Source organism: Apis florea, unplaced genomic scaffold, assembly GCF_048593485.1.
Source record: "Apis florea isolate Af1SG1 unplaced genomic scaffold, ASM4859348v1 contig_3158_pilon, whole genome shotgun sequence".
Lineage (NCBI taxonomy): Eukaryota > Metazoa > Arthropoda > Insecta > Hymenoptera > Apidae > Apis > Apis florea.
The window spans coordinates 1,008,351-1,030,386 of record NW_028256713.1 but is presented as its reverse complement, the minus strand read 5'-3'; the positions used below and the strand labels follow the sequence as shown (position 1 = coordinate 1,030,386).

At 25.3% G+C, this 22,036-nt stretch overlaps 4 protein-coding genes and 1 long non-coding RNA gene across 18 annotated transcripts in view; 3 read left to right on the top strand and 2 right to left on the bottom strand.

Moving 5' to 3' along the window:
* Positions 1–276: 276 nt before the first annotated feature.
* On the bottom strand, positions 277–18,531 carry Ubr3 (Ubr3 ubiquitin ligase). Of its 3 annotated transcripts, none has more exons than XM_012494992.3 (30): positions 18,357–18,531; positions 17,659–18,013; positions 16,849–17,062; positions 16,620–16,748; positions 16,284–16,549; positions 15,954–16,198; positions 15,764–15,881; positions 15,369–15,548; positions 15,054–15,280; positions 14,764–14,919; positions 6,535–6,716; positions 6,295–6,434; positions 6,049–6,191; positions 5,807–5,976; positions 5,476–5,719; positions 5,254–5,413; positions 4,995–5,177; positions 4,533–4,685; positions 4,111–4,289; positions 3,585–4,008; positions 3,328–3,473; positions 3,094–3,240; positions 2,711–3,025; positions 2,414–2,633; positions 2,104–2,313; positions 1,750–2,024; positions 1,300–1,647; positions 1,092–1,220; positions 866–1,005; positions 277–652 (listed from the first exon to the last, which is right to left on the bottom strand). In XM_012494992.3, the coding sequence occupies exons 2-30, from the start codon at positions 17,879–17,881 to the stop codon at positions 535–537; spliced, it is 5,784 nt and encodes a 1,927-aa protein (XP_012350446.1). In that variant the 5' UTR covers positions 17,882–18,013; positions 18,357–18,531; the 3' UTR covers positions 277–534. The 3 variants fall into 3 exon arrangements, with proteins under 3 accessions (XP_012350446.1, XP_012350447.1, XP_086765973.1); XM_012494993.3 differs by lacking the exon at positions 18,357–18,531 and adding an exon at positions 18,137–18,341; XM_086909847.1 differs by lacking the exon at positions 4,533–4,685.
* On the bottom strand, positions 7,049–8,994 carry LOC147657413 (uncharacterized). Its single transcript, XR_015292518.1, has 2 exons — positions 8,625–8,994; positions 7,049–8,109 (listed from the first exon to the last, which is right to left on the bottom strand). It is a non-coding gene; the product is annotated as an uncharacterized LOC147657413 (long non-coding RNA).
* On the top strand, positions 7,060–14,508 carry orion (chemokine-like protein orion). Of its 6 annotated transcripts, none has more exons than XM_086909854.1 (10): positions 9,063–9,339; positions 11,052–11,121; positions 11,346–11,884; positions 12,043–12,184; positions 12,382–12,522; positions 12,595–12,812; positions 12,881–13,101; positions 13,176–13,414; positions 13,477–13,606; positions 13,686–14,508. In XM_086909854.1, the coding sequence occupies exons 3-10, from the start codon at positions 11,369–11,371 to the stop codon at positions 14,020–14,022; spliced, it is 1,944 nt and encodes a 647-aa protein (XP_086765980.1). In that variant the 5' UTR covers positions 9,063–9,339; positions 11,052–11,121; positions 11,346–11,368; the 3' UTR covers positions 14,023–14,508. The 6 variants fall into 6 exon arrangements, with proteins under 6 accessions (XP_003691043.3, XP_086765980.1, XP_086765976.1 ...); XM_086909855.1 differs by having other exon boundaries at positions 9,108–9,339; positions 11,065–11,121; XM_086909853.1 differs by having other exon boundaries at positions 9,108–9,339; positions 11,030–11,121.
* A 336-nt stretch (positions 18,532–18,867) lies between the features above and the next one.
* Positions 18,868–20,130, top strand: LOC100871054 (small ribosomal subunit protein uS8A). The gene is made up of 4 exons (XM_003690998.4): positions 18,868–19,124; positions 19,494–19,628; positions 19,765–19,930; positions 20,000–20,130. Exons 2-4 carry the CDS (start codon positions 19,496–19,498, stop codon positions 20,091–20,093), a joined length of 393 nt encoding a protein of 130 aa, XP_003691046.1. The 5' UTR covers positions 18,868–19,124; positions 19,494–19,495; the 3' UTR covers positions 20,094–20,130.
* A 477-nt stretch (positions 20,131–20,607) lies between these two features.
* The window catches only part of sdk (sidekick cell adhesion molecule), a 44,469-nt gene continuing 43,040 nt past the window's right edge, over positions 20,608–22,036 (top strand). For 5 of the 7 annotated variants that reach the window (XM_086909840.1, XM_086909843.1, XM_086909842.1 and 2 more), the window contains exon 1: positions 20,639–21,730. In XM_086909840.1, coding sequence (XP_086765966.1) covers positions 21,613–21,730 — 118 coding nt within the window. In that variant the 5' untranslated portion in view covers positions 20,639–21,612. Of the gene's footprint in view, positions 21,731–22,036 lie in introns of all 7 variants that reach the window. The other 2 variants (XM_086909846.1, XM_086909844.1) reach the window with 1 other exon arrangement.

The following is a 22,036-nucleotide window of genomic DNA, read 5'->3' as shown; positions in this document are numbered from 1 at the left end:
ATTTTTTCCTATTTTAAAAAGAAGCACACAATAAATTCAATCCACCTCTAAAAAATCATAACATTATCATGATATTATTTATATTGAACGATATAATTTATCCGATTTCTAATATAATCGAAATTTCGATTAAAAAATTTTCAAGAATTTTGAATAGTTCTCATTTCTTAAGTACAAATGCTACATACTAAATAAGTACTTCTTTTATTAGGACATAATTTATATGTATATACTTAAATAGAATGTACAATGTGTAATTCAAAACATACATTTTTTCGGATATAATCTTTTATGTATTATGACTATAAACAATATTAATTCAGCTCTCACCTCATTTTTTTCTTGTAATACTTTCATTCAATATTATGTCTACTTACTCATTGCATCATAATAAATATAATTATTCATAAAATATTAGAGCAATCTGTTAATTCTTAAAGCGATGTTATTTCTTGGCGAGGCATTGTATGGGAATAAACCTGTTAAAAGTCTTCGACTTGTTTTAATGTAACCACTTTTTAACGCTGTAATATGTTACAGTATGTCACGATGCCATACCCATGTTTTTTTTGTATGATCAAACCTATGTGCTAACCATTGCTGTTCTAATAATTGATACCTATCTTGATTTAGGTAAAGAGGTTTTCCACGTCTATAAAATATGAATAAATGTTAATATCTTTCTAATTATAAAATAAAATAATAAAAATTTAAATTGAAATATAACTAAAGATAAATTGGATTTTTAAATATATATCTAATATTATTACATATAATACATACATATAATATTATTACATATATATACCATTATTATTATATATATAATAATAATATTATTATTATTAGGAAATGAAATACTTACTTCAAATCTCTATCTTCTTCCTCGAAATCATCGAGATATAAAGATCCCCATAAACAAACACGTTGACCTCGAATTACAACAATATAAGTTGATGTTACTACCAGATATATACCAGTTCCACCTCCACAGTCAATTGAATGCTATATATAATATAAAAAAAAATTTTATTTATATAATTTTAAATTATTAATTATCAAAAAAAATTATATATATAAAGTGTATTTACTTGAACAACTTCGCATACATTCCATTGTTTGCGATTTTGTTTTAAACAAACAATGGCACCACATAATAAACAAATACTAATCTCCTGTGGTATTGAATGACCTTGACGACATTGTCGTCCATGATAATACTAAAAAAAATTTTATTTATAAAATTTTAATATAAATGTAAAACATATTTTTTAATTGACTATATAAAAATATTCATACCGTAAAAATTTTTTCATATTCCCTTGGAAGACTAAGTAACTTGGGCACCTGCCATGATATATGCTGCTCCATAATTAAATACCTGCCTGCATCGCTTCGATTTAAAAATGCAAGAAATTGATCACACCACATACGAGGTACTGATGCACTAGTGTCATTATCTTGCCAATTCAAAGCTACAGCAGAATTAAACATATTCCAATCCATACTTTCTGTAACTAATTCTAAGTAATATACTAATCTTGCAAATTCAACTTGTGGTGTTTTAATTAAAGGTAATGGTTCCTCATACAAATGATAACGAAGCAATGCAGCTATTCGTAAAAATGGTAAACACATAAATTGAATCTGAAATAATATGATATAATATGATATAATTAAATATATTTAAATAAAATCTTAAAAATAAGATAAAGATTATGAATTACATAATTATCTATTCAAATTTACCTGTTGTTCGATACTGTGCATTTTATCTCGTGCATATGGTGTACATGACGAAGTGGATGGATCATATAAAACAGTATCTGAATGGTAGAGTGAACTGTTATTGAAATATTCAATGATTTTGCAGAGTATTGTTTCTGAAGATATAGAACCGCGATCATTACATTCCCTCCTTAAAAATGTATTTCTTTCTGCTTGTGTGAGACCACCGCTTATTTGTACTATAACTTGATAGTACAATAAGTTATAAATTACTTTTACTACGCTAGAGAAATATGCTGAAAATAAATAATGATTTGATGCTTTAAATTTTATAAAATTGTTAAAATTAATTTGAAAATAAATTTATATAATTACTTTGATCCAAATGCAAAGGAAGTAATAATATAAATTGTATAAGAAGAGCAGTTGGATCTCTAAGAAGTAAAGGAACTTCTTCTTCGTGTAGTGTTAGAGCAAGTGGAGTTGCTGATTCTGCAGGCAGCCCAGATAATTGTTGCCATGTATGTTGTACTGGCCAAAACATACATAGACGTGCATTTTTTGCAAGAACATCAAGAAGTGCAACTTAAAAAAAATATTATTAATGCAAAATTTATTATTTTAATTATTATTAATTATTAATATATTATTTATTTATTATCAATTATAAATAAAAAAAATTTACCAATACAATCACGTTTTGGTCTTAAAGGTATTGTAGTAGGTGGAAGAATACACAACGATCCGCCACGTTGAACGAGTTCAATTTCAAAATTAGTTCGTGCTATAGAAGTTATAAAAGCAAACAAACTTTTGTAACTATGTTGTTGTTGACATTTAGAATTTGTGCACCTTGTCATATCTTGTACTGCTTTACGCATTGCTTCAGATAAAAATGTTCGTTTCTGTAAATATGAATCGTTAATTGCAAAGAACATTTAGAATATATTATTGTAAATTAGATGAAGTTTGGGAGACTTACCGTTGATGAATTTCGTTGTACTTCTTTTAAAAGATTATTTATCTCCGGAAGTATTGTAGGAAAAGGAACATAGGGAGATCGTACAATTGTTCCACGTTTTCCTAATTGCGGAGAAAGTGGAAGAAAACAATTTGCTAACTGTCGACAAAGTGGACATAAATATTCGCCACTATCTACAGCAAGAGAAAGCTGTCTTTGTTGATGACCAAGAGACTTTATATATGGCAACAAACAATCTAAATGTAAATGGTGACCACACGTTTGAACATATACTCCACCTTCCCAACCTAAATTAATAGATAACAGCAACGAGACCTATAAATAAAAATATGTATATATTGTTTTAGTATGATCAATGAATAAATTGAAATTCAAATATTTACAGTATCAAAATGTCGATCCATTGCATCCATTCTACGATCAAAATAGGCACCGCGTGTATCACACTTTGGTATAGGCGGATCTTCATCAGATGTAGGTAAAATTAGTCTATCTGGTTGTTGACGTTCATGGCCAATGACACTTGTTCCCTAAATATATAGTTTATATAAATATATTATGCAAATATTTTAACAAAAATAATTTATATGAATAAAAGTTCATAAAATGAAAATTACTTGAACTAATACAACAAGACCCATAGGATTATCTTCAGTACTAGGACTACTTTGACTGCAAATAACACAATCATATTCCTTTTTGCTAGTTAATTTTGTTGCATTATCTTTTTGATCCCAATCCATACCAGATACTCCTGCTCCATCTAAAAAAAAGATTCATAAATTTTACTTTTTTTTTTCTTGTGTAAATTAAACTTTTTTTTCTTAAATATTATTTTTTTTAATCTTATAAATTCTATGTATTTATATTTTACCTGTTTCCATTGCTTTTTCCATAAATTGCTTTCGTTTATTAGCAAATTCAGCCATTAATTTTTGCTGTCTTTCTTTTGCTCGTCTTCGTCTTTCTTCTCTTTCGCGATCTTCTTTCTCTCGTTGTTTATCTTCACTTTCTTGCATACTTGGCCATAATTTGTTCCTAGCTTCATTTATAGCTTCTTTGCACATAGGATCCAAGTTTGTTATCTTGTTCAATAGATTCGCAATAAAGAATGGGCCATCACCAATTCGCGATTCTATAGGTTCTATAGTTGAACTACTACTAGCTTCATTATCCGACATTGCACTCTGTTCAGGATTATAACTATCTGGAATACCTGATAATTGTGAGTGCAATTTTAATAATAACGTGATTATACTCTCATCTACTTTTATAGTTTGTGATTGTAATGATCCACCCTAAACAAAAAAGAATATAAAATAATAAATTAATAATATTTATAATATAATTTATTTATTAAAATATATACATATAATATTGATCAATACATAAATTATTACCTGAGTTTCTCTTCTTTTAAAATGTTTATGTGAACTTGATGTAGATGGAACAATTTCTGTCGTTGTTACATTAGAATTACTCAGTCTCGAGTACATTGTTGTTGCAGCAACTATTTCATTACCAGCCATAACAGCAGGTCGTTGAGGTGCTGGTGGTAATGCTGGTTGACTAACAAAGTCTACATATAAAGAATAAAGTATAAAAAAAAATGATTATTTTTCCTTTAAAAATATGTTATTTTCAAGTATCAAGTATATTCTTTTTATTGATAAAATTGATAATTTTAGTATTATTTTAGAATATTGTTAATACATTAGTTCTTAATTATGGAAAAAAAGTATGATACATATTTAGTAAATAACTGTATAACATATAAGAAGGATATTGCTATGATTAAGGTGAAATGATAGAAATAACATACTGTTTGGTAGAGGAGGTGATTCAAGGGCAAGGGCCATGGATTCTTCGGTGGATGATGGTAAAGCTCTTGGTAGAGTTATTAAATCATCTTCACTATTAGCTTCTGATATTGTAACAATTCCATCTTCAGGTACAAAAGTTATTTGAAATTGGTCTATAAAACAATTAAAAAAAAAATAAAATATCATTGTAATATCATATAATATATTTAATCAACACCGAAACATCCATCTCATAATTTTTGAATATACACTTATATACATATAATACATATATATATATATAATGTATATTACAGCTATTAATTAAAATAAGGTGTATTAAAAATTTTATATATAAGGACCTATAAGGATTATTTTTGACACATACATAAATTAAACTTATAAATTAAATGTAAATATTTATTTTTTATAATTTAACTATTTAATATAAATGAAAAAAGAAAATATAAATAAAAATTTACCATTTACTTGAGGTAAAACAGGTAAAGAAGCATTCATAGCAACTTGTAATCCAGTATCATTACTAATAGTATCTAAAGGTGGAAGAGCTAAAACTTCTAAAGAACCTTCATCTGTTGCATCATTTATCATGAGTGAAGTTCCAACCTCAGTCATTTCACCTTGAATTTCCCATTCAAAGTCACCTAAAAGATTTATTAGAACAATCAAATAATCATATAATATAGCAGAAAATAATAATTTAATGATAATTTTACTTACTATCTGAGCTACTTGATTCTGATTCTTGAACTAAGATTACTTTAGGTATTACTGTTCTCAAATTTTCAGACAAATCATCAGTTTTATACCAACTATCTAAATCCATGTCTTTCATTATACGAGATGATTCATCACTAGTATAATGACACAAAGGATTCATCTGATATAAAAAAAATATAATTATTTTACAATTCTACAATATTTTTTTAATTAATTACTTACAGATTTATCAGGAATTTCTGCAGTAATTACTGCCATTTCTAATAAATAAATAGTCAATGCCATAACATGCTCTGATATGTTATGTCCATATACAGATTTATATAAAATTATTAAAATCATAGCATGAAAAACTCTAGATCGAAGTACGATTCGTGGATCATCATATGCAGGTGAAACAGGAGCAGGATGCCTAAATGGTGGCCATGGAATTGCACTATTTTTTAATTTTCCTGATTGTTTCACACTAAAATATTTATAAAGTATTATAATAAAAGAATAAAAGTTAAAATAAAAATATAATTTGTTAAATATTTTAATAAAGTTTATTAACTATTCAGTAAAACGATCCATTGCCATTTGAAAATCTCCTCTTTGAGCTGCTCTTAGCAAAACATGCAAAGGGTCAAATAATTCTTCCCAGACTAAACGAGGTTTTGGTCCATACATTCCTTGTTGCATATTTCCACTAGCTTCAAGATTAGGTGCCCTATACACTGCAACCTGTAAATTATATTTTATATTACATAATTATATAATTACACATTTATTTTTTTTTTTTTAAATAAAACATACATCAGCCAATACAGATTCAAAATCTCTATTTTGGGTACTACCAGAACGTTCTGGCATTAATTCCATTAATTGACTATGAGTTTTATCTCCCATAGATAATAAAGTAACCATTTCTAAACGAGACATTTCAGGATCAGATAAACCTGAAATGAAAATTTGTTATATATATTAATTTAATAAATATTATATAAATATAATATAATATTAAATAAATAAAATTAAAAAAAAATAACATGAAAATCTTACCTAAATTTGTTCGAACATTAAGTAATATTGCTAAAAATGTTAAAAAACTTTCTAACATAGGCATATCATGTTTTCCATCCATATATTCATTTTGAGATGTTCTGTATAAACAAAGGCTCAACTCTTGTTTCACAAGGAATCTAATTAAATAAGATCATTATCAATTATGATTTTAATTTGAAAGATATAAATAAGATTAAATATAATATGTGATATATAATATAATAACATAATCATTACTTTTTAACAATTGTTTTTAGAAAAATATCTGGTTGTAGCTTTGTTGCACAGACTTGAAGTAAATAAAGATCTGCATCTACCATTGAATTACAAAAGTTGCATTGTATGTATGTCATAATTTGACCTTTTATTTGAAGACCATTTCGCACCCATAATCCATTTAAAATTTCATAAAAAGCAACCTAAAAATAGGAATATTTTATTTATTATAAAAAAAATATTAAAAAATAGGAAAACCAAAAAAGAAAAACTATTAAAATTCATTTTATTTCATATTTGAAAATATTTCTTAATATTTGTATGTATAATATATATATATATATATGAAAAATTTAAAGATATTGAATCAATTTTGTTTTTGTGTAATAATTCAAAATATTTTTATAATTCCTAGATGTTATACATAAAAATAGATATATATCAAATAATAAAAATCAAAATAAATTTTAGAATTTAATTATTATTATTTATTTATTATTTACTATTTATAATGAATTTATAAAAATTTAAACAATTTATTTATCATTAAAAAATATTTTTATTATAAATGCTAATATTAGAACATAACATATCATAGACATTACAAATTTAATTTTATTTATTTCCCATAGAATAAACGATTTATAGAGTCTACTGTAAACTCATGATATTCCCCCACTTAATCCACCAATCCCGTCACTGGGAAGCATCCAAACGCTGTGTTGTCAGTATTCTACGATCGATAACAAGAGAAGAGCATTTATAGTTTCGGGAAAGTTTCTTCCTTGAGTGATTAATTCTTCAAATATTTCTGAAAATTTTGATTTTTTATTTTTATAATCATTATTGTGAGATTTAGAATTTAAAATTGATTCAATAAATGAACGATAGAAGAAGAAAGAAAAACAAGATTGAATGTGTTACATGTGCAATCTTATTCATTTAATTTTAATTTAAATTAATTATTAAAATAAATAAAAATGATCTTAATTAAACCAAAAATTATTTTTATTTGTTTAATATTTAGTTTACAACAAATTAAAAATAGTTTTGAATTTGATTATAATGGTATAAAAGATATGATAAAATTCGGTCATGAAATAGTAATAGATATTTTTGAATCATGGGAAATAATACGTCCAAAAGGTCCTGAATATGATGCGACTTTACCATTTATTCAGAGAATGGAAAAAGAATTAAAGAATCGTATGTCAAGAATATCACAAAAAATTGATAGTTTTGAACAACAAATAGATATACGATTGGACACAATTCTAGCTAAAGTTTTAAGTGAAATACCGTTACAAGAAATATTAAATGAAAAATTACGTATCCTTGATGAAAATGTTGGACGAATTAATGATTTATATTATGATTTCCATTTATATTCTAAAGCATCTCACAAATATGAGAGATATACATTAGAAGATTTTGCAAAAACATGTGTTTCCTCAAGAGCAGGTGCTCTTCCTGATCTTTTAAAAAATATTCATCGATTGCTTGTTCCTTCTCCTGACGAAATTCTCGGCAGAAGCATTCTTATATTATTGACAAATCAAATGCAAGTAAGTAATTTTATAATTTTTAATATATTTTCTGAAATTATATAAAAAATATTTTGTTTTAAAATTAAAAATTTTAGCGATTTTTCTTAATTTCGAATTTTTTTTTAAATTATATGAAATTAAAAAAAATTGTTATTTATAATATTTTCGGAATTGAATATTATGTATTATTAAAAGTTTAATCTATCATGACTATTAAGTATGAAGAGGTATTAGGTGCATGATATATCACAGTGATCAAGTAACATTCGACAATCTGTACCTATTCAAGTTACAAACTCAGTAGGAATATATATAGATACAACGTTGAAATAATAAATTTGCAATTATTTTCCTATATATAATTAAAATATTGATTTTTTTTATATTTTATTAAGATAACAATAATATAAAATATGCTTAATGTCATTAGTTAGATTTAAATTAATTATTTATAATTATAAAAATATTATATTATAAAAAATATTTATAATTTATAATTATAATAGTATAATAAATATAATAGACAAATTTAAAAACATTTAAATATTTATAACATATGTTTACCTTATATTTTTTTATTTAAAAAGAATTTCTTTCAAAAAAATTGCTTAAGAAATATTTTTAACAAAGGTAATAATTAAGAAAAAATTTTTGTTTGATTATCTGATTATATAGTTGAATCTCTTATATAAGTTCTATTTTATTTTTATAAAAGATAATTATCAAAGAATCATAACGAGATCGCTACAATAAAATATTTAATATTTAGTGAATAAATTTTATTCAAAATATATTCAATAAAATAAAATGCCTTTTCTTTTTTCGTCATAAATCGATTAATTTTTAAGAAAAAAACGAAGTACATATTTCTTGGATAAGAAAACTAAGAACAATAATGGCAGTTTGTGCGAAAGGTTTAACAACGAAGAGAACCGGAGAATGAAGATGAGCATGCGCAGAAATACATAACACCATTAAACCTCAAACGATCTCAACCCGAGAGGGGAGAAACAGAGTCAAATGACGGAACAATAACACGAAATTCTCAGTAGAGTGTGCGCAACGAGGAATGGTGTTCGTTCTGATCTTATTTTTCTTTATATTTTTTTCCTTAAAAACACAATTCAATCATTTTTTATATCTGAAAGATATAAAAAACTGAATAAATATTTATGAAACAGTGTATACAGTGAACTTCGAAAAGTTTAGATTTAATAATCAAAATATTTTAATAATTTTAAAATATAATGCAAGCAGATTTGTAGTCACAGTTTAGCAGGTTTCAATTTTCGCTTATTACGATCGAAACATTTCAATTAATCATACTAACCTTTCACGACCTATATAATTTTACTACTTTCTATTCGACGCTGTTGAAAAACAATTAAAATTGAATTGAAAATTGTTTATGAAATATCGATATATCGATAAATAATTTGTTAATGAAACATATTACATGTTTTATGAAAAAAACATTCAGAGATTTCGCTCTTAGATATTGTGTCATCAAATAATAGTAAGTTATTAAAGTTTCTTACGTCGTTCCATCATCGTAAAATATTAAATATATAGAATTTTATATTATAAATAATTCAATTATATAAATAATTCATTTGAAAAATATTCATATTACAAATTGACTTTATAAAAACAGAGCTGTCATCCTAATATTTAAAATCTATACATTTATAAATTTTTAAATGAAAACTTATTAAGTAAAATAATGAAAACTTTTATATAAATAATTTATACTTCTTTTTTAAATAGATTTGTTTGTTTTAAAATAATAATTGCTGATGCAATATTATTGAACGGTTAAAAATGGAAAAGTTAAACTTTATTTGAATAAATGAAAGATATTACAAAATTAATTCGATGATTATTTTTTAACATTAAATCAACAATTATTAAAAACTGGTTACTTTTCACTTTAAAATTTATATATTTCACTTTATAAACTTATAATGTATGCACTATGTTTGTAAAAAAATATAGCAACGAAACCTTAGGAAAAACTGTTTGTAAGGTAAAGCTAATCTTTTTTTGTTTCATAATAATTTTATTTTATTTATAATATGTGATAACTTATTAACTGTTATAAATTTAAATAAACAGATTTACTGCTTTGTTTAAAATAAAAAAAAATTATTTCTTAAAAATGAAAAATTGTAACGATGTGAGAAACTTATTATTTTGAAATGAAAAAAGCAGATATTTAATTATTAATATCGGATATCGATTGTTGTCGAAATCGTTTAAATTACCGGAAGGGCTAATAATTACATACGGATGTGACTCACATTCAAGTGAATTAAACGTAATCCGTTGAAAGAAAAAAAGTATTATTAATTAAGAACGAATCTCTGAGATACATATTGAATGTAACAATCACAAAATTACATGTTAGTAATCTTTTCACGAACATAACACATGATATCATTTTACTTCAACTACTGAGGTATCTAATTTTTAACGTAATCAGTATATACGACCTTTACTATCAAACATGCTCTGTATATCAATGGAACGATCATTATGCACAAATAGAGAGTTATGAAATGTTGTTACAAATATATGATAACTTATTCTTCAAGGTTTCAGAAATGCACTATACTAATGAATGCAACTTTGGCATTCTTTTCGAATAATATTATGTGTAATATATAATAATCTTTCATTTTAAATTTTTTAATTGATTTGTTTCAAATTATGAGAAAATTAAAAGTTTTAGAAAAAAAGTCTAAACACAAAAAGTTATGAATTTTATTAAGTTTTATTTTATTTTTATAAATATATTCAATATGATTCGTAAACTGTTTAATTGTTAAAAATGATTCATCATATTGAATTAGAGTTTTTAGTAAAAAAAAGAAAAATAAAAAATTTTCACTAAAAAAAAAAATAAGATACTTATAAATCTATTATCAATAATTATAGACAGTTTAACAATAGTTTTTAATTTTCTTCAGTTTAATTTTCTTTCATATATAGTTTCTTTAAACAGTGACTCAAAAGATATCTTTGTTTGCCCGGTTAACGTGGATCGTCAATGATCTACACGGTAAGGAATGCGTCATATAATATTTGACTAAATCAGTAAGAAAGAAGAATGGAAACAAAATTATTTACGTCAAAAATATTTCTGATTTAAATTTATCATCACAATTATAAATTGAAATCATCTCATTTAGCAATTGTACACATCTCCATATAGATATTAGATACTGGATTTTGTCCATGTATATATAATTAAAGATTAAAATAAGAACTTATTTTTCTATTAAGGATCAAATAAAACAACTACAAATATGAAGAAATTAAATATTCCTATATGTCTTCTGTTTCTCTTCATAATATGGGGAGCAACTATTAGTATACATTATGACACTACGATGATCGACGAAATGCGAAATAAACTATTACAATTGGAGAAAACAGTGGAGAGAGATCTATTCCATTCTAGACTATATCAATTTGAAAATAACAAAGAAGCAAAGTATCTATGGCTCATAAAAAAGTTCAAGAAATTTGGTGATGAATTAGAGCGAAACATTTCGAGCAATAGTTATGAGTATTTGAATGCATTGAATTCTATTTGGTTATGGGCTAGAACAGAAAACGAATTACAAGGGATTAACGGTTTGTACCGAGTTTTTCGGATGATGCAACAGGAGATCATTAACGGAAAAGTTGACCTTGATATACCAAAACTGGCTGAGTTCTTGGATACGATTCTGCATGATCCGAACGCGTCGATCGTGAACGCTCTTTCTCGAATCAGTGACCTGATAGTGCACGAAAAATTATTCGTTTCGGTTTATCAGGTATAATAATATAAACGAATTGTTTCCAATACGATGATCATCGATGTAGCGAACGTTCTTCTTTGATAATTAGCAAACAGAAATTTAAGAACTAATTATTTTTGAAGATCAATAGATTTAATCTTTTCTTTTTTTGCGTTTACTTTTCCATTTTGTAGGAAGCATCTTCACAAATTTGCAATGAAAATCAATCGCTTCAACAATTATTATATAATTTATATACCACGATAACATTGGCGGAAATTAAGGGTTACAGTATGATTCAGTTCTCTTATAAGATATTACGGCTTTATAATCCAGGTATAATACATTAATTATCATTTGTAAATTGCATAGCTTAATTTTTTCATCAGTACATGGTTTATAATAATGTATCCAATTCTTTTCATTTATGTTTTGACTTTTTTTAATATTGAACAAAAAACTTATTTTTTATTACTTAGATTTTAAATAATTTTTTAAAAATTCATTTTTTAATCACAATAAATTTGATTCAGGAACAAATTTCACTGATGAAATGGAAATAGTAAAGCAACAATATGAGACAAGAACGACAGAAACTTTGCGGGCTGTAAAAACGGCTATGGCATTTGCTCCGCGACAAATTTGGAAATGTGATGCGAGAATACATAAATTAGGTATATTTTTATTTTTGTGTATTATACAAAAAATATGATATATATATATATATGCTAAAATAATTGTCACAGATGAAACATATACCAAATTAACACAATTATTCCAAGGATATATTGTGAATGAAGTGGATTTGAATAAAGACTCGTCCTGTAGAGAAAATTGCGCTTATTATGAATATTCAAAAGTTTATGGATGTTATAAAAATCAGTTTTGCTCTCAACAACGTAAATGTAATGGTAGAATATTGAAATGCGAATATATTGATTCTGATATGTGGATTTGCCCTTCGGTAAATAGAAAATTTTTTTGTCTTTACAACAATGTGACAAAAATAAATAAGTTCATGAATTATTTTAGTCTGAACATAATGATCGAAGATATGAATACATAGAATACGAAAATGGTCAAATATTCGGAGAAAAAAATACTTGCAATAAAGGTACAACCAAAGTCGATAGCTGGTGGCGTTGGCTATTTTGGCATTGTAGCTACTGTTTTTGCTATTGTGATGACAATAATATAAACTCTGATCGATACTTCAGTCTAAAAAAAGTCGTATCTGATGTAGCGAACAATAAGTTAGTAATTTATATTAAGAAAATTTCTAAGATTCAAGAAAATTGAATAATAATAATAATAATATTTGTTACAGAGTAGTAACAGGTGTTCGATTTAAAAAAGTCAATCAAATAATACATATACAAATACAGCAAGGTGAACTGATGCCACGTGGGAATATTGATAAAGCCAGTGTACATTGGAAATCAATTGAAGAATTCAATGTATTAGATAATAATGTCAAAAACGGTGTTGATTATCACACTTTATCGTGGGAAAAACGAGGGTTGGATCTAGACGATTTAGTCCTTGACAAAAATTATCTTTTGACAGGTACATTTCAATTAAAAATATATTGTTCTTGTAACTTCATATTTTTACTAATTATTTTGCAGGTTTTAAGTTTCGAATGATTGGTTCGAGACTGAATTTAGAAGTAAGAATGACACCTTTTAATTTTACGACTGGAAAATTAATAGAACCATTAAACAATAGTTTTTGGATCAGTCATGATCGAACTGATAGGTAATATTTACTTGTGTATATATCATATATATTCTTTTATACTTATAAATGTTTTATCTAATATCATATTTGTTTACAGAACTGAATTAAAGTTTGAGAATCCTAATATACCAACTCGATTACCTCTTCTCGCATTACCAGACTCAAAAACGGAACAATATCTGAATTTTGCACCAAGTGATCGTAAAACTGATGCTGCACAAAATACAATACCATTTCTTGATGTTCAATCGGTAGAATCAAATCCACCAATTCCAATCGCAGGTGCTGGTATTTTTCACAAAGGCAGATTAGGATCGGGTGGATATGTAGCATTAAGATTGATTACATATGATTTTAGTAAACATTTACAAGTTGATTTACCTGTTCATGTAGAAACAGTTGTTGATGCTCCAAATGAAATAAGACCAGTATGAATATATTTACATATACTATTAAGATATAGTTCATATTTTTCAACATATAGTTTAATATTTTTTTCTTTTTTATTTCTACTTTCATATTGTCTTTCAATATTTACTTTTAATAAATATTTACTTTAATAATTAATATTATTGATAGATTTTATATTAATGATTTTTTTAAAAAAATCAGTTTTTTATAATATTATATAATTATATTATATAATATTATTAAATAATAATATATTTAGTTTTTTATTAAATAATGTTTCTTGTGCCATTTAACATTTATATATATATATATATATATATATATATATATGTTTTGACTTAACATATCATAAAAATAAAAATTTATCTTTTAATATTCCTAACTCCAATTCCTTTTTATCATAATTTTCAATATTATGTTATTTGTTAATTTAAATTATGTAATTGTATTGTTATTTTGATAAAAATTTATAATATTTATTATTAATAAAATATAAAATAAAAAGTCCATATCATAAATGAAATTTCACTACCATAATGAAATAAAATACTATAAATAAAATCATATCTTTATAAATATAATTGAATATAAGAAAATATTATAAATTTAAAATACTATTAAAATATTATAAATATTATGAATATAAGAAAATTGTATAAATATTTTCAAATATGAATTTCATCAAGTTTGTTTTAAAATATTGTATATATATCGAAACTATACTGAAAAGATATAAATATACTAGAAAATAAAAAAGTACTTACCTGAACTCGTAAAGGATGCATCATTAAAAGATGTAACATGTCTGTAGGAGGTAACAAATCATTGAGTGTAGCCCCTTGTTGACGCACAGCTTGGCACATAAATACAGCAAAATATCGATGCAATGGAAGATGAAAAGATACTTGTAAACTATCACTCTGTAATTAAAAAAAAAGATATTGAAAAAAAGAAGTATGATATTATTCTTTATACTTTAATTAATTAATTTAAATAAAAAATAAAATAAAAATATGTAAAAAAAAAATTTTTATTAAATCATTTAATTACTTACCACATTTGGATGAGTAAAATTTATAGCATCTAACCAATCTTGCAATGCAGTAAGACAAAATGATAATACTCTACGAGTAAGAACTGCACTTTCTGGACCACGTAAATGAGAAACTAGAGCCCACATTGGATATGCACTAGCTTCTAATTCTGCACTAAATGCTGCATAGTATGTATTAGATTCATATTCAACATGTTGATTTACTTCTCGTTGATTCACGTTCATTCCTGAATTAAATATAATAAGAATAGTTTTAAAAATACTTTACGATATATAATAAATTCCGTTATATATTGGATAAAAATTAAATAATACCTTGAAACATAGATAGAAAATCAAACCACATTTCTAAAAGTGTATCATCACTCATAAATCTGACAGCTATAGGTTTGTGTGAAAGAACGTTGTTTAAATCTGATACAATAGGCCAATAACAATGTTCCTTCATCACTTGACGTTCACAATCTACTACATAATGAAAATTTTTGTCTGGATCTAGAAAGAAAACGATTTAGAATATTTAATTTCAATAAACATATTGAATAATAATAACAATATATTGAATAATAATAATAATAACTAATAATAATAACTAACAATATCTATTATATAATAATAATAATTCTAAAATAAATATATTTTATAAAAAATTCCATAAAACATATTCTAAAATTAATAATAAAATTTAATAATAAACATTATATACTTACCATGTAAAGTATTTTGAATCAATATTTTACTCATCATATACTTTAACGCTATCACCATAACATGCAACAACTTTAATTGATCTACCATTTTTAATGCTAAACTTTCATTACTGAATAGCTGAAACATTAAGTACAAGCATATAAAATATTTCTTTTATAATAAATACAATATTTTTATTACAATATTTACCTGTACACTGACATGAACTACTCTATTGCTCAAAGTATCAGGATCTGTTGAACGTTCAAGCATCATTGAAACTCTACTGTAATGTAAAACAAATGCTCGAGTGAGTGCTTCTTTATATTCTGGATCTGGTAACATATTTAATAGCAAGCAGACTAATTTCTGTGGAAATTGATAAGCCACTGTCCAAAACATTAATTCTTCTAAAAAAGTGGTATGTTGTAAATGTTCTTGTAATGATGCACATTCTAAAACAATATAATAAAATATTTATATAAATATTCTTTCATAACTATATATATATATATATATGCATTAATAAAAAAGATTTGCCTTTATATTCATCAGGTGGTTCTGGATTGGGTAATGATCTTACTGCATTTTGATATATTTCATTACTATCTTGACAATAACTATCATATTCTGGTTCTCCAGTTGATACAGTAGGATCCATAAGATTCCTATATTTTTGTGGATTAGTTAAAGCTGATGTCATAACATGCCTCATTAATGCACCCATTTTATTAAAATCAATGAGCATTGTTAAATATTCATCTGCATCTTGTATTGCAGCTTCATAATTTCGTCGACCCACCGTACTGTAATATGTTTATATATTATATATTTTTTATAATTTTAATAATTAAATAAAGAATATATAGAGTATACCAATTTTCACGTAAATGTTGTATAAGACGAAGAATTATTCTAGGCATCATTGCTTCTGCTACACACATTAAATTTGAAGGAGCAGCTGATGTATCAACAGCTGCTTTTGGTCCATGCCTATCACAAAATCTAAAAAAATAATTATATTAAATATTATTCTTATTAATAACAATTTTAACTTTTTAATTTAATCTTTTACTTTTATTCTATCTATTTATTAAAATTTTACCCTGATTCTTTCATAACAGATGCATCACCACAATCACATGCACCTCCTGCTTGACTTAAAAACATATTAAAGTCATGGCCATAATGATTGCCTTTTTTAAAACATTCTGTACATAAAGACATACATGGTGAAATACCACATGTACGACAACGATATGCAACAAAATTAGGTGTCCAAACTAATCCACAAGTTGTAGCATTATCATACATTCTCACTGAAATATTTTTCAAAAATATTTGATTTAAATATATGAAAATTTGAATATATTTGATTTAAATATATATATATATATATATGTATATATATAAAAAAATTTTCAATTAATTTTAAAATTTTCAATATTTAATCATGTTTTTTCTCAAATTACTATTATATTGATTCAAAAAATTATCTACTTTAATTTTAAAATTAGAAATTTTATAAATTTTACTCTTTTAAGTATTAGAATATCTAGTACATTTACATTTTCATATCTATAGTAATATATATGAACATATATTTATTGAATAATCTTGTTGATGCCAAATACGCAAATTGCATTATAATTATATCACAGATTTTAAAATAATGTTCACAACAAAATATGTTATGTAGAAATGTCGAACAATGATTAGAGTAGAATCATAATAATTAAAATATTTATAATATCAATACATAATATTCTATATTCTATGTATTTTAATCATAAAATTGAATTTTATATATTATATTTTAATCTTTTTTAATTTAAACATTTAAATTCAATATAATTTTCTATATATATCATGTTTTTAATTTATTCAGTTAAAGAAAATAAAATTCATGCTGTACCTATTTTAGCAAATTTTTCTGGTGTATTACCACTAGCTATTAACCATTTACACCAATTTATGGTTTCTCTATCACCAATATCTTTACTAGGATTTAACAGTTCATCCAATAATTTAGTAAGAGATGGTGGACAGCCACTGTCATGAGCCAAATTGCTACATTCTGCATGTATATGAGCAGCTGTATAACTTTTCCTTAATATATCAGTGCATAAGCCAGACATTGTGAAAGATTGACCTCGCACAGCGAGGATACCACTGTCTTTGCTACGTGTTGCGGTATCCTCCGAGGATGACGAGTATTCACGTCCTGGCTTCGCCAGCTCGCCAAATCCCGCGGGAACACCTTGCAGAATCTGTAAACAATGTAAATAATTATCACTATAAAACTTAAAACCATTATAAAAAGCGTAACCTAAAAATAACAAATATAAGAACGAAAAACAAATGAGCAAGTCAAGTCGAGAATCAGGTGATACCGATGTTAAAATTTCAGGAAGCCGACAGGACAGCCGATAGTTGCCTGACGACTTACACCTTTTTGCGTGTTTCTCGTATGAAAACTTCCGGGAAACCTTTCAAGTAGAGACGATCCGCGGACTAAAGAATTCTCAACAACCTCCATATCAGTGAGCATCTCCCGTCAACTTTGTCTTCCTCATCAATTTTGACAACATGACGAAAGCAAGGGACCGTTACCTTATACTACTCTCCTGAACCGTAGGTTACTATCGACTTTCAGATTTCATGTTTCGACAAGTACTCAGTACTTGCACAATAATCCTCGTTGATACAACACACATTTACATTTACCGAACAGCAAAAGCACTCGATCACCAATCGTTCGATCAATTGACCACAGCTTATATTCTTCTACGGTACGTCTTCTTCTTTCTGATCAAGAATTTGTCTATCTTATCGACAGAACAATGACAGAATACCAGGTCTCGTTTCTTAATGTATATATTTCATCAGAGTTTTCATTATGTTTAAATATATATATATATTTAAACACTTTATTTCTGTTATCATAGCAATTATAAACAATATATATAAAAGATTAATTAAAATTAATATAATTAAATAATGTAAAAATATAATTTAGAACATATTATTTATTCACTTTACTTACAATCCAATCATATATGATTCTTTGGACAAATTAATCTATTAGGGAATATAAAACTTTTTATATTTATTGTGACATTTCAAAAAAGAAACTAGTTACTTAATCATTAATTTTTTATATTTTTATAACATTTTAAATTTTGTATATTGTTATTAATACTAATAAAATAAATGGCAATTATTAGCAGTTGCAAAATCATTATTTATTCCCAGAATTTCAACCAATGGGTTGCAAGGAAATTTAGGTGATTAATGTGGTAACTCTGCGTTGTAATTTCTTTTTTCAGTCGGTTAAACAAACGTGTACATTGCTGTGATAAACAAAATTATAAATCGCAGGTAATCTTAGTTTTTTAACTTCATCTAATATAAATAAATTAAAAATTAATCTGTAATTTTAATAATTTATTAATTTATAATAATATTTTATTCTGAATATATTATTCAAAAATATATAGAATGTTTATATGGAATAGTAGTATATTTTTCATTGTTATTGTTTTGTTTATAGTACTTAAATTATATTTATAAAATTGATTAATATCTTATTCAAATTAATAATATTAGTTTATAAGAAAGTAAAATTTCCTTATTTAAATTTATTTTATTCATATTATAGGTTATGTATTATGACATTTCGGATATTATATAGAACACAATCAATATAGATAGTTTTAAAATATCTTTTTAATTAAGATTTCTTTTTAGCTATGGTGCGTATGAACGTTCTCAGCGATGCTCTTAAATCCATTAACAATGCCGAAAAACGTGGAAAGAGACAAGTGCTACTGAGGCCTTGTTCAAAAGTAATCATTAAATTTTTAACTGTAATGATGAGGAAAGGTAAGAAATTATATATAAATATTTTTTTATTTATGAAACATTAAAATAGTTTCCTCATATAAATGCTTATTTCATATATACATATAATTATTATAATATGAATTTTTTTTTTATTATATTATTTTCAATGTTACAGGATATATTGGAGAATTTGAAATCGTTGATGATCATCGCAGTGGTAAAGTTGTAGTAAATCTTAGTGGCAGATTAAATAAATGTGGTGTAATTTCTCCTAGATTTGATGTTCCAATTAATGATATTGAAAAATGGACTAATAATCTATTGCCATCTCGACAATTTGGGTATGCAAAACTTAATGTTACAATAAATAATTATGTTTTTATCTAATGTAATTTATATGTATTTTTTAGATATGTTGTCTTAACTACAAGTGGAGGAATTATGGATCATGAAGAAGCTAGAAGAAAACATCTTGGAGGAAAAATACTTGGATTCTTCTTTTAATGCTTATTTAATTCAATAAAAACTTCTTAATATCAAATATTTTTTTTGCATTTACTGAAAATACCTATATATCTTTTTCATTTTTTTTATTTCAATTATTTTTCGAATAATAGCTTGTTTATTATATTTTATATTAAAATTTATATAAAAAAATTTCATGCTTATAATAAATATTTTATATTTTACATATTAAGATATAATAAATAATAAAACAAAATGATATAATAATTAATATGAAATAATATAGAAACAAATTTTATTTATATTATATTTTATATTATATTTATAATTATTTATCTTAACGAAAATATAAATATGTATTAATAATTTATCAATAATAGATTTTAAACAAAATATTTTTTATTTAAAAATGAATTGTTGCATATATAACTATAGGGAATATCACCAATATATTTAACTTACAGAAGATTTCTGATTGGTTGTTACATCTTTTCGTTGACTGGTTGAATGCCACTAAGGCAGTTCGAGCATGCGCGTGATTCGATTCAACTTTACACCTCCTGTGAACGCAGCCGATGACGGTCAGTCAACAAAACTTTGTAATTCGAACGAAACTCACGGACAGGTCGCATCATGCGTCGCGTCATACAAGTTTTTACTTTTCGTTAAAAGTTTCGTAATAAAAGTTTTCTGACCGTGTTTTTTATTTATATAAAAAACGTTTAAGAGAATTTCGAATAAATTTAACGGTGTTGCCAGGTGTTACCAGGTGAATGTAACCGTTTTGTGCCGCGTTACCTGAGACTTACCTGAAGGAACAGCCGTTCGAAAGAATGCATTAAAACTATAGTTTTTTTATAGAATGCAATTATCAAAAAAGATAAGTGTTGATAAGAAATATGGAATTAAATATGTTGACATTCGGATTTTAATATTTAGAATATATATACATGTTTACCGTTCGATGATCGATGCATTGTTCAATTCTTAGAAAAATTTAAATTTTTGTGCTTATTGTTGCAATAATTTTCGTAATTGTGATTTTATTTATCGATTTGCTTTGTTCGACAATAATTATAATAATTTTTTTATAATTCTATGAATTTCGGTATGTTTTACGTATATATTTTCGAACAAAGATGCGGAATCCGACAATGAACCGTAAGAAAGCATCCAATGACACTTAATGTTATTTAACGAGGAAATTTACATATTCGACTCGCTAATTTAAAAGCAAAAGAAGAAATACCGATTACTATGTCAGAAAGTTGAATGGAAAACGATACGAATGTTTCGAGATCGTCGATTTTTCGAAAGGAGGGACTGCGAATGCAACTAAAAGGAATGTTGTCTCACAGGTGTACGTCGTAATGCTCTTTCGCTACGCCTATTAAAAAAAAAATTGAAGTTGAATTTGCACGTGAACTCAAAAATGCGGAGATCATATAGGAATTGGTATTTGTTTTCGTAACTTGATCGTGTAATTGTATGACGCTCATATAGAGTGAAGTGTAAAAAAGTGCAAGTGGTAAGAGTGGTAAAGAATTTACCAAGTAACATGGAGATGCTATGGAGAAATGTTGTGGCGGACTTGTCGACCTTCCTAAGTACGAGGACGCGGATTTTGTTTGCCGCTGTCTATTTCATTTGGATCGCTGGAAGCGCCTGCGCCACTGGTGAGTTTTCGCGCCCATTTTCATTTTGCTTTCTGTATTTTTCAATTTTCTTTCGTTAATGTTATCTTTCGTATTTTCTTCCGCGTTTTTTATATATTTTTCTTTTATTTTAAAAGTTTTATAGCTTTTTTAGTTTTTTAAATATATTAATAATAATTAATATAATAACAATTTTTATTTCTTTTTATTTTTTTTAAATAAAAAGAATTGAAAATATTTTTAAATATTTATAGATAAAGTCAAATATATATTTATATATATTATAAATTATAGGAAATAAGGAATATTTTGTTATTATAGGATATT